Here is a 12,682-nt window from a genome sequence, read left to right on the forward strand (position 1 = left end):
AATGGATTCCCAAGCTGTTTGGGTTGAAATGCCATGGGTGGAGGTTACTAGACGGTTTGGAAAACACTGCGTTTTTAGCTAAAAGTGGTGTACAAGAAATTGTTTGTGATGCCTAGAATGGTTGAGGAGTTGAATATAAAGTGGAGACTAAGGAGGGGACACAAGTGGTGGGTTGCCCGGTGGAGGGGGGTATGGAAGGGATGCAAAATTGGGAGAGCAAATTTCTTGTTATGGAAGTCAATGCAGTTGTGGCTCCCTGTGAGAGCTAAATTGGCTCTATGACAGGAAATTAACCCATGATGCCCCCTCTGTGGCAAAGTAGTGGAATCAGTGAAGCACCTAGGTATATCGAAGCAAGGGGTGTCTGGTCAAAGATAGAGGCTCTTGTAAGGAGATTAGGGATGATGCTTCATTTCTATATCAGGGCGAGGTGGAGATTGATACTACTTGGAGACATAGTGGGTGTTCCTTTGACGCTAGCTTCTTGATGGCCGTATGTTTGCGTAGCTATAGGGCTTGCGATTTGGAATGCTAGGAATTATTGGATGTTTGGAGATCGTGGAGGTTGTTCGCTATGGTGAGGGTTACTAGATGGAGCTGCTACTCATCTGATGGATTTTGGGTCAAGTATAATGATCTGGTGGCATCTCACTTGAAAGACCTAGGTCTAGCCCTATTTTTAATAAACATTGCATATGTGCGTGGATCTTGGTTGTGTCCATTTTTGATTGGGGTCTATATGACATCTGACCCCCCCCCCCCACCTGTCCTTTTTTTAATAAAAGCGGGCCCTGTTCCTCTTTTTTTTTTTTTTTTGCCATTCTACTTTATTCACTTAGAGCATACAGGAGGATTTGTATGCTCCACCTTTAGGGTATGGCTACAGTATCCATTATCATATCACAACATGACTACAACATTCTCATAGGCTGTGCCCATCATCTAGTGCTCATCATGACACTTCATAGGACATCATCTCATGTCCATCATCTAGTACCCATCATGACACTTGATAGTAACATTCTTTTATTGCAATTTGCCATTCACTTATACATGTCCATTATGGCATACTACAACAATTATTGCATATAGTCAATCTATAAAATCTTGCCACACCAAGAACTCAAGGGATTGTTGGGGATTAATGAGTTGCTTACTATACTTGTAGTGCACTAATCCTTACCCATATGGGGTCAATATCTAACCTCGAATCCCAAGTGGGTAACTCATTGAGGTTTAGAATTCTCAATTAGTACACAATAGTATTAGGATCGTCCACATGATTACACAATAATTCTCACTTGTGTTAGGATGATCCACATGAACTTTCAATGATTCCTACATTCCAAGGCACTTAACTTGTTGATACCAAACTCTTCGAGCATTATAATCCCTCTCTAGGTACTCAATCAATACATAATACATCAAGAGAAATTTGATAGTTCTATTAGTCCGCACTGAATGGAATGCACAAGTTCAAGAAGGAAACTTCATAGCCTTGTTAATGCAGAGGTTTGGTCGATTTCAAGGTGGCTATAATTTATATGTGCTACTTTTCGAAAGAAAGGGAGGTGCAACGAAGCAACTTGCATACTCTTCTAGGAGATAAAGAATGACTTCACACTTTAAAAGGCTTTAGAGCTTTTGAAATCAAACAACCACAAGCTAAAGCCCATAAATCAAATATGGCATCATAAACTGGCAACACGAAATAGTGACATATCGCTAACGAATAGGGTACCAATCAATGAGCCAACAAGTTGACTAATGGTTGATCAATAAAAGAATTCAAGAAATTGATTGTGAATGAACAAGCTGATATAGTCACTTTTGAGAGCTACTTCAAGCAAGGAATTAGGAATATTGCAAATGCAAAAAGGTCAACAAGTTGAAAGCCTACTCATTGAGAGATTCACAAGGGATAGGATTAAGCAAAACTTGATGTGATTACATCTTACAATTCACAAAGGCAATCGAATGTGTTAGTGCAAGGTCTTAACCAAGCCCAAGCATTTCCCAAGAGCCCTTGAATATTCAACATAAATAAAGCCTCCTAAGTCTAAATGGGAATGCACTTACATTATTATGTCATCATTGAGCTTAGGTATGCCTCCTTCAATACCAATGGGAATAGGTCCTATGAACAAATCACATTAAATCCATTCTTCACTTGTTACTTTGAGAATGAGAATGAGAGAGAGAGAGAGAGAGAGAGAGGTAAGACATCTTATCATAAACATTAATTCCAAAATTCATTCTTATGAAATAGGAATCTCTTTAGACCTTCCATTAAGACACAATCCAACCATCTTGGCAAAAGATCAAACCATTTTCTCACCCCATGGTAGATATTAGCTTTCTGATGGGGTGAGCAGACTGTGCTAGAAGACATTCAACCAAGGCAAAGAGTTCCATATCGACGTTGAAAAGTTATCCCCCTAGAAAACTCAGTAACAGGCTTATATTATGAGGGCAGAAGTTCTTCCTCTAACAATTCAATTCAGACCTTTTCTTCTACCATGGTCAAAAATTGTGCCCAAGTCTGTGACCACTGCCCTGGTTAAAGCGAGAGGCAACGAGAAGAGGGTTAACATGACTAAAAGCTATTTACCTGTACAATGATTGGGGGGACAATATGAACATTGGTGAGCTGGTAACTGTACTTTAATGGCCGCTCCTCGTTCTAGCAAAGAACCTGCTAAATCCCGAACCATGTTTCTCAGAAGATTCAGAATCCCCGTGTTTGGATGTATCATGTGAGCTTGCATTCCTGTTTCTCAAGCTTAAGAATCTTGCTGGAGACCTTAAAGGTGAGCTTACCACAGGTTCCATTGTGGAGCCTGTCATGAAGCCTGACCCTTCTTGATTATCACCCCGAGTTGGTGATGGAAAAGTATTGCCTCTATACCTTTCAGGTTGTGCTGGCAGCCCATATCTACCGCTAGTATGCCCTCTTCGTACAGACGGTCCCGATTCTAGCTCCTGAAGACTTGCTGTGTAACTGCTCCTGGAAGACCGACTGCTCCCATGCTCTTGCTTTCGCTCTTTCTCGTTTCTTGTCCAACCCGATACAGGACTGGCTCTTGGATCTTCGATGGCACTCGAAAGGATCTCATCTCTGACGTCATTCTCAGAATGCTCGTATTCGCTTGAACTGCGCAGCCTGTTTGTGCTTGAAAAGACCTTATTTACCAGTCTAGGTGATTCAGCAGAACCGGTGAAGGGAACGTCCAATGTTTCCTTGGGAAGCCCTAGAGCCTTCAGCTGCTTTCCGAGAACAAGAATAGTTTGCTGACATTCTGCCAGCTTCTCTGCTGCTGCAGCAATTTCCTGCTCCTGTTTACAAACTCCAAACGTTAGATGAGATCCTTTGCTGATTGTATGTCTCACACAAGAAATAAGGAGCAAACAGAAGCGTTATCTGAGCATTGGTACACCATAGTTGAGCACACAAAACTAGCGAGTTTGATCAAGCACGTTGTGTGCCTTATGTCACAGTTTACATACAAATGAAAGTGAATGTACTATAACAAGGGAGAACAGTACTCGTGAGCACTGCGCCTTAGATTCTCACCATTGGTAGTTGACAATGATAGCGGGGATGACACGATTTGTTGAAATTGCAATATATGTTTGAGGATGAGTTTGTTATGTTCCTAATTTATTATAGAAGTTTGTTCTGGATGAAAGCTTGCAGCAGAAGGGTGATCCGCTTAGAGGACACTTGTTAACAAAAGTGAAAGGAGAGAGCACTCCCTGGAAGGCATGCTAACACGTCGTTCAATTCTTTGCTTTCAAAGAGAAAAGCCGGTATAGACTACACTCATCAGTGACTACAGCATAAACGCATGCTCCGTTGCGTCGGTATCCATGCACCCGCAGACTTGGGCATATATCTAAATAAAGGCCTTTGTACTGAGTTTTTCTAACCACTAGAGACGTGAGGGCACCCTCCCCAAGACGAAGGCCAGCAATAAGGAGCGAATACGCATTCTGTTCATTCAAACAACTTCTAAAGACTAGAGCATTACACTTTAGTTTTAGATGGGCCATAGGGAACTCTCAAAAAATAGAAAGAATCGATCACAATATCAACAGGCAGCAACATAAATGAAAACTTCACATGATGAAATCTACATGTCTACTGCTGCAGTGAATTTACGAACATGCCCAAACTCATTTTCCGAAAACGAATTTCAACCTCACGACAGTGACCCAAAAGGTCGACAACCGTTACTTCATCACAAATGATAAATGTTGGAGTACTACACATTCAGTCCTATCAACATGCTAAATCACACCCTGAAAAGACTTCCTTGCCCAAACTCACAATTTTGAAGCGCCATGATAAAACTTAGCACCCACATCCTCGATAACAAAGCTCACAAAATATTCTCAAGTGAAATTCTGAGGAGTCTATATGATAATACCTTCGTAGCTCATAAGGCATAGCTCGGATTGCAAAATCTGGCACAATTCCCGAAGTACAAAAACTTATCAACTTCTTGAATATATTGTGGATCTTGGCAGCACTTTTCTTGCATTTTTGTCTAGAGTTGTTGAATAATGAGTGAATACTTCTTTGCATTAGCTTCGTATACATGGTAAACGTGCATGTGAATGTCAATCTCTATCTTGGATGAATTTCAAGAAGACAAGCATCCCATTTAGACCATTCCTTCAAGAGGCATTAGACGCAAATTGAAATTCAAAAATATGGCTTGAGCGTCTTATCGGATCTCTTTATATGACATTAAGGGTCGCTTTCCACTTGCCCATTGCCATCCTAAAACATTAATCTATGACTACTTGGTAGAGACAGATTTTCTTTCCCACGAACCTTAGATTACGAAAGTCATAGGCAAAGCACGGTCTTAGATTAGGCCATGCTTCTCAAAGACTTTCAGGTCAAGTGAGATATAGGAGCATTTAAGACAATGGGTGAGACCAGTCCTAAGCACAAACTCGGGATGAAATTATCATTTGCATGAAACTTTTATAAGACACTTTTGAGTTCAGGTGCACGAGTTAACTGGAGTCTTTCAATCTCCGTTACTTTGTTGGGATCAGACGGTCACACAATCGATCCAGATCATCGCAAGTAGATCCCATGCAATTTACAAATGCTTGAGACCAAAAGAAAATCGACCTTCCCTATTTCAGGGGGTTTCCTCATGCACAGCATGATGTATTTCCGCTTGGAGCTTCACGCGGGTTTTTTCATCTCGGTTGAGGCTTCGCTATCGAGGATGAGATCGATCCTTAAGCATCAATCTGGCGACAAGGGCAGAACTTTCATCACAACGGCTGGGTCGCTTAAATAGAGTTACGGTACTTCGAGATCAGAGGTTGATTAGATGACACTGGTACGTCTCAACACGTCCGTTGTCTTGGATCCAGGGATGGCTATTCGTGCTGTTGCAACGCCGAACCAGAAACTGGGGAATGCCTTGTTCGTTAGCATGCACATTTGACTCGTACAGTGTCGCACACAGGGGTATGCCAAGACAGTGAACTTGGCCTATTTAAGAGACCCTCCACAAGTTTTTGAATACGTGACCTGGGTTCAGCTCACTGCAATGTGATTTCCTTAGGCTTTGCCTATGACCTCGAGAGGGAATAGGAGACCTACGGCACATGGTTGACACGTCTGATTATTCACGATGTTGACAGGATTCTACGAGTCAACGAGATTGTTTTGGGGGGAGAGCTCTCTACTTTGGGAGGCGACCGGGCATTTAAAAAGCCATGGGATAGCCGCTCTAGTTTATGGGATCACGTCTCCACGTTATCTGTACATCACTTTTTTTTAATAAAAGAAAATGTACAACATAGGAATCGGCCCTTGTGAAGCCTTCCTCGAGACGTAAGCTGACTGTCTTCTCCATCAATGCACATGGTATGACAGGGGATTCCTTTCCTCCAGCGTGGCTACTGGCTCTTTTGAAGATTTGTTTCCCTCGTTCACTCGTGACTACCCTACGTGCTTTGGCCACTTTCACTCTCTTAATGCCCTTAGATTGATTTGGCTTATGAGCTGACCCAAGGATTTGATATCAATGTAGTGTTAGTAGAGTACAAGAGTGTGGATGCAGATATGAAACATGAAGAAACCAACGTCATGCCTGAAAGAGGATGAATCAAAGTCTCATGTCTTGTACCCTACTTGGAAGCGGTTACTTCACATTGCATCCAGAGTAGCAATCAGTAGTCCTTATGTACGTCGCAAAAGGATAGCTCCGTATGCACATCTGGAAAACTATTCCTAAAATTAAAATAAGCTGTGTGTATTCAGAAATGAAAGATGAGGGCAGTCTAGACTTTGACCCACGTAGCCCAAATGAGCAGCTTTTGACAAGTTTACACATGTCTCTCACCTCCAACCCTGCTGGATTACATTTTCTATCTCTGCAAGCGTCTAATAGTGGATAATCACTTTCTTGCCTTTCTGAAAGAATCCCTAGATGCTTTATAACTGTGCAGTCATGGAAACAGCCATGCCAACTACACTTGCAATGCACCTTACAGACCGAAAGAGGATCCACGAAGCCTGAACAGATTCCCAGCTTGAAAGCTGAAACTGTATTAGCTACATGCACCCAGCCTGGGTTGGAAAACATATGCCCCATGCTCAGAATCCCCAAGGGAAGGAGGCAGCGAAAATAAAAAATTAGGCTACGACCTCCAAGAATCAGGAGAATCAATCCATTGGATAAACAAAAGGGTCTCCTAAATCGATCTTACTGGCCTGTTGTCTGTTTTAACGCAGAAGCTCCTACAGTGATTTAAGCATTTCCACAGTTATTATGCATGTAGCCAAGAAAGATTTGTTACCTTCTTCAATCTTGCCACTTCTTCATCTGCCGACACTCCCGAACTAACTGACTCATTTGACAGCACAGACCTTTTCCTGCAGAGATGTAAAACTCATGCATTCATAACATTTCGTATCGAACGTATCAACACCTACCTAGTCACTTTTCTGTGAGCCTAAAGCATTGCTATTCAAAGCTAAATCTAACACACAAAAAGCTTCAATGTATTACCACTGAAGCTTCTCTCTCTCTTCCTTGAGTTCCTGAAACTGCATCTCGACCTGTTTGCGGGAGCTAACCTCTTCGTGAAGCTCCTCTTCCAGGGCTGAAACTTTATTCCCGAGTGCTTTCACATTTTCTTTGGCATAATGAAGTTGTGACTCCAGTACCTGCTTTGCGGAATGGAGGTCTGCTATTGTATTCTCCATTGACTCTTTTTTGTCCAAAATGTCACGTAGTTGCGATTGTAAGTCAGAAGAGTGAAATTCAGATTCAAGAAGCTCACTATTCAAGTTCTGAATTTTCTTATTTGCTTCATGTATCTGAGATCCTAGATCTGCAAGCTTCTCAGTAGTCAATTTATACTCCTGTTCAAATCGGTCATTTTCGGACTTCAACCGTGCTACCTCACATTCAAAACTATCAGCCCTTCTTATTTCAGCCTCCAATTTCATCTTGAGAGCAGCTTTCTCAGATATGGTTTTACTGAGTTCCTCATCATGAGTAGATGCTTCCGAAAATTGGAAACTTATATCAGAAACTGAACTTTGATCATGAAGAGCATCCTGTGATTCTCTCACTTTTGCTTCCTCCAAGTCACTTACATTGCACAACACTTGACTAGGGCTATTTCCAGCACTGATCACCTCAGAGTCACTACTAGCTGGTGATCCTTTGCAGCTCTGAGCATGTCTTTGACTAGGTGACTTATCTGGGATAGAGAAAATGAGTCCAACCAGCCAATCCAAAGCAGAGGCAACCTCTGCAATAAAATCTACGACATCCACTTTCCCCTGCAAAAGAGTGTTGCACAAATTGATGAGACTCTCCACACAAGCATTTAAACCAGAACTCCTCCATTGCTTTCCCAGGCTAGCATCTGCAGAGTCCTCAACGTTTTCAGAGGTCACGTTTGGCCCAGAGTCAGGCTCTGGCATCCACTGAGAGAAGATCAAACTATAATCCGTCTGAGCGATACTCTCTACTATTTCAAGTACCTTTCGTACAGCTGTAGCCAACTCAGAGCCTGCAGCACAAACATCTAATTCAGGTCCTCCTGAAACATCTGTATCAGATTGAGGAAGGCTTGTATCAGATTGAGGAAGGCTTCCTACAGGAATACAGTTAGGTGACCAAACGTTTGATTTTTCTCCTAGAATCTCTGTTACAGCAGGGTCTTTCAGTTCTTGAGTTCCTGCATATTTCTCGGCTTCCATTGCAAGTCTGGCAGCTTCCAGGGCCTTGCTCAATATTTTCCCTTCTGCTTCCACCTCAAATTTCATGGCCAACAGATGCTGAAGTTTAGCAATTGTGGCTTCACTCTCGGACTGCTTAGCCTGCAGGGCATTAACTTCATCCTCAGCATAACTAAGCTTGTCTCTCAACTCTTTACATAGCTGATCAACTGATTCGAAAGCTTCTCCATTGTTCCCTACAACTGCTCTCAAATCTTTGTCTCTTCCAAAATCAATATGCATCTTGCTGGTATCAGTGGACATGTCTTCAGACTTCTCGACTTGTTCATTGAGGTCATTTGTAGAAGATAGCGATGCCAGCTTTTCCATTTCCGCGAAATCATCCATGAGATCAAAGTTAAGAGGGTCCTGCATTTTATTAGTAACAAGACTTTTGTTCTCCTTTTTAAAGTGTGACAATTCTGCGATTAATGCAGATGCCCAAGATTCTGCCCACACAGACTCCTCTGTTCCTGCTTCCTCAGACAGAGACGCAGTGTTGGATTTTAGGATATCCACTGTTCTTTCAAGAGCTGTAGATTTTGTTGAGCAACAAGAACATGAACGATTCTCGAGTTGCTCCTCAACAGTTGACAGCTTGCTAGCAGTTCTGGCACACATCAACCTAGCACCTTGCAGCTCTTGATCCCTCTTTGCCAACGCTTCTTTTAACAATTTCGTTTCTTCCTCCATGGCCATGAGCCGATCAGATAACATCCTATTCTCCTTCAATCCAAACTCTAGTCCATCGTCATGAAAAACTTCAGCAAGCCTACCAGAAGAGGAAGTGGCCGTTCTGCGGCAAGGAGACCGCTTCCTGTTCTTGTCGTTAGGTTCCTTTCCTAGCATATCCACTTCTGATTTCATTTGATACAGTGCACCTGGTCCTGGAAGCTTTTTCCGCACCAGGAGCCTTAACCTTTGACACTCTTCCTCCAATTTTGCTATCTTCTTCATACTTTCCAAATTTTGCTTGGTTGCAGCTTCTCCTGCCTTCTTGCAGTATTCACGTTCTTCATTCTGGATTTCGAACTCCTTGCTTAACGCATGTAGCTCATGTTTGAGCCTAGCGTTCTCCTTTTCCATGATACCCAAGCGAACCAGAAGCACATTGTTTTCAGCCTCCACTCGGGTTTTGATGCTGTCGAGTTCAGTGATACTCTTGGCCCGCTCCTGAAGAGACTTAGACATTGCCCTGTTCTCTGCCAAGGCCTCGCACAGCTGATTATTTACATCCGTCAGCTTTGCCTCTAAGTCCGTGCGGTTCTTCTCCCACTCTCGCATTTTCTTCACAACGGTATCGTGAATCTTCTGCTCTTGCTCTTCTCGAACATGTCGAAGCTCTTTCATGCACTCTTTCAAGGCTCCATCCAGGTGCGACACTCTGTCTTCAGTGGCGAGTTTCTGCTGCAGTGCGACATCTAATTTCTCCTTCATAGCAGCCGCTTCCGCTTCCGCTTTCTCCCAACCTGCAAAAGTGCATAGAAATCGGGAGAGCTTGTTGAGCACTGTGATTTGTTGAAGTGCAACATTGTAAAACAGGCGCCAAATTCCTTCACTCGCACACTTATCACTCCTACACCACATGGATTGCAGAGGCTACCTGAGACAGCCTCTTCTGCGACTTTCGTGTGCTGCTTGACCAGTTCATCCTTGGCAGTTACTTCTGCCAAAGCAGCTGAGAGTTGATCCCCGAGAGCTTTCAACTCTGAATTCACCGGCTGCGGTTGACGACTTGGATCGTCAGACATTTGAGAAACGTCACTCAAACTCTTAGGAACTTCCTGCAAAGTTCAGTTGAAGAACAACGGGGGCTCATTTCACAATAGCAGAGAAAGAATCACAGAACGCCTGTCGGTCCGATTACTGAAAGGAAAGAGCTCAACCTGCTCGTCAGACAGCTTCGGGCCGTCGAGTTGCAATGGTTCGGTGCCCTCGGAACCGGAAGCTGTTTTGTCTGACAATTTCTTCTTCCACGGCCAGCCTTTCTTGTCCATAATTGTTGAGCGAATTCCTGCACTCAGTTATAACTCTGCCTTAGTACAGGCCACGCGTACATAGCAGTAGAAACAGCGCCGATGCATTCAAATCCCAGCTTCGTCAACAAACGTGCGAGTTGAAGCACCCGGAGCGGGGGAACTGGAGTCCTGACATTGCTACACTCGTGACACTCCTACCTGTGAACTAGAGCTCGTCAACTCCTGCACCAATTCTGTTACAATGTACACCGAGTCTGCTCCCTGGCGCTAGTGCCTCTCAACGCTTGGCCCTGGCAGCACTTCAGCGATAGTTTCAGCCAATGTCGCGAGTGTGGATCTGCTTTGCAATTCACAAAACAGAACCTCGATTAATGTTCATTTGGATGCGATTGCCCAGTCCCAGTGTAACTTGAACCGCTTAGGTTAAAAACTACGAGCAATATGATAGGCAATGTCTCCCATTCTTAACCGAGAAAGTTTTTCGTTCCTGAACGGTCTACACGGACACTCTATTCTGAATGCCTTTCCTTCCGCGATGGAAGTTATGGAGAGAAGAGCTTAACATAGATACTGTACATGATATCATCGTGAAATTTTTTAGCGTGAACCTGACAAATGACGTTCTAGTACAACAGAGTCTGGAACAAAGCTAGTGGTACCTAATGTGTTTCGATATTACTCCCCATTGTACGCCACCAATGCCTACCCACAAAAGCCACAACGCATGCAGGTTTGCTTATCTGCTGGCGAGCATATTTTCTTGTAAGCCTGTGTAGACTAAATTGAAAGACTAAATTTGTGAAAGGTGGCTCGAGCTGGGATCACACTTGCCTGCAAGCAAGTCTCAGTGAGCATGTACCGTCAACGCTAGATGCTTTCCAGCCAAAAGCATTGGATCAATGGTTTTTCTTGTAAGCTTGTGTAGACTAAATTGAAAGACTAAATTTGTGAAAGGTGGCTCGAGCTGGGATCACACTTGCCTGCAAACAAGTCTCAGTGAGCATGTACCGTCAACGCTAGATGCTTTCCGGCCAAAAGCGTTGGATCATTGGATAGCCTAGAACAAACAGGTACCCGTCCCCAAACAGAACAAAGAAGCAATTCCCCTCACCTGGCGTTCGTGACTCCCAAGCATTAAAGCTTTCACTTACAACAGATCGAAGCTCATACTTGACAAGAAAAACATGCGAGAGCCACTATCCCGTGAGCAATACTTCAACTCGCCAGAAGAACATGTTTGAGCTTGACTAAAGAAAATGCGAGATTGACCTTCTACTGAGATTTGGCCTCAAGCTGAAAATTCGGCCGATCTTCGCCTGTCGTTAGCGACCAAAGAGGGTGTTATCTATGGAAGAAAGATAGGGCTACTCCGAAAGCAATGCGGACAGTGCGGCACTGGTATGGATCTGGAGCCGAGAGGATGGTGCGGCTCACGGGATGAGGATGATTGAAACGAAGGACGGGAGATGTTGTCAGGGGAGTGTTGGAGGGAAAGAGATGGATGAGGAGGGGGGAGAGGAGAGGAGTCGCAGGTTGTACTGAGGCAAAGCGAGGATTGTGAGGGAGGAAGAGAACAAAGGGGGGGGGAGTACGAGCTGCAGGGGAAAGGAGAGGGGGGAGCAGAGGTTAGCTGTAAAGGCGAAAGAGCAGGGGCTGGTGAGGAGCAGAATGTCGGGGGGAAGGCGAAAGAGAGCATGTGGGAGGTGCCATAGCCATCGCCATAGCCATTGCAGTTGCAATTGCAAAAAAGAGGTGTCGGGGCGCCATAGCCAACAAAACCAAAAGCTTTCTGTTCATCATCTGAAGCATTTCAATCATCGCAGTGTCCGGAGCTCCAGCAAAAGCCTGCCTGGAGACGACAACCCGAACCTGTTCCCTTGTACACCCTGTGTGAACGCCACCGGCACCAGCCCGTTCCCCCCCCCCCGCCCACCGGCTCCTCCCCGTCCCCCCTCCACGTGTCCCGCCCCGCCACGTCGCCCCCTCTTTTTGAATGTTGGAGGGAAAACCTGTCTGAACGCAATCCGCGTTCAAATCTTACTTTAAGTATTTCTGCCCCGCATATTTAATTTTCGGATAATGGCGAATTTGAGCCTTCCCGAAGGCGAAATAGCTCGCTGCTCGAGTGTTCACAAAAAACCTGCAAACTATATACAATGGACCTCCAACTTTTACAATGAACTGCCCATTTTTTAATGTCTTTGGGACTGGACCTGCAACTTTTACATTTCCACTAGCTCAAGGAGTGTTCACAAAAAACGTGCATACTATCTACAATTAATGTGCAACTTTTACATTTCTACCCCTAAAAAACATCTTGTAAACCTGCAAAATTTTAGCCAATTTAGTTATATTTTAACTAAAGTATTTGCAAATTCTCAGGAAAAACCTTCAAAGTTTGAAACCTCAAGTTTTGTGATTTGTTAAAAAAAAT

At 43.8% G+C, this 12,682-nt stretch overlaps 1 protein-coding gene across 2 annotated transcripts; it reads right to left on the minus strand.

Annotated features, from left to right (window-relative positions):
• Window positions 1-2,447: 2,447 nt before the first annotated feature.
• On the minus strand, window positions 2,448-12,038 carry LOC147884775 (filament-like plant protein 7). Of its 2 annotated transcripts, none has more exons than XM_087397727.1 (7): window positions 11,518-12,038; window positions 10,447-10,585; window positions 10,156-10,283; window positions 9,873-10,053; window positions 7,047-9,738; window positions 6,835-6,910; window positions 2,448-3,336 (listed from the first exon to the last, which is right to left on the minus strand). In XM_087397727.1, the coding sequence occupies exons 3-7, from the start codon at window positions 10,264-10,266 to the stop codon at window positions 2,665-2,667; spliced, it is 3,732 nt and encodes a 1,243-aa protein (XP_087253853.1). In that variant the 5' UTR covers window positions 10,267-10,283; window positions 10,447-10,585; window positions 11,518-12,038; the 3' UTR covers window positions 2,448-2,664. The 2 variants fall into 2 exon arrangements, with proteins under 2 accessions (XP_087253853.1, XP_087253854.1); XM_087397728.1 differs by lacking the exon at window positions 11,518-12,038 and adding an exon at window positions 10,908-11,018.
• Window positions 12,039-12,682: the final 644 nt, after the last annotated feature.

The sequence above is a fragment of the Dipteris shenzhenensis genome, chromosome 26, assembly GCF_047967505.1.
Source record: "Dipteris shenzhenensis isolate YYH24624 ecotype China chromosome 26, Dip_SZ_1.0, whole genome shotgun sequence".
Taxonomy (NCBI): Eukaryota; Viridiplantae; Streptophyta; class Polypodiopsida; order Gleicheniales; family Dipteridaceae; genus Dipteris; species Dipteris shenzhenensis.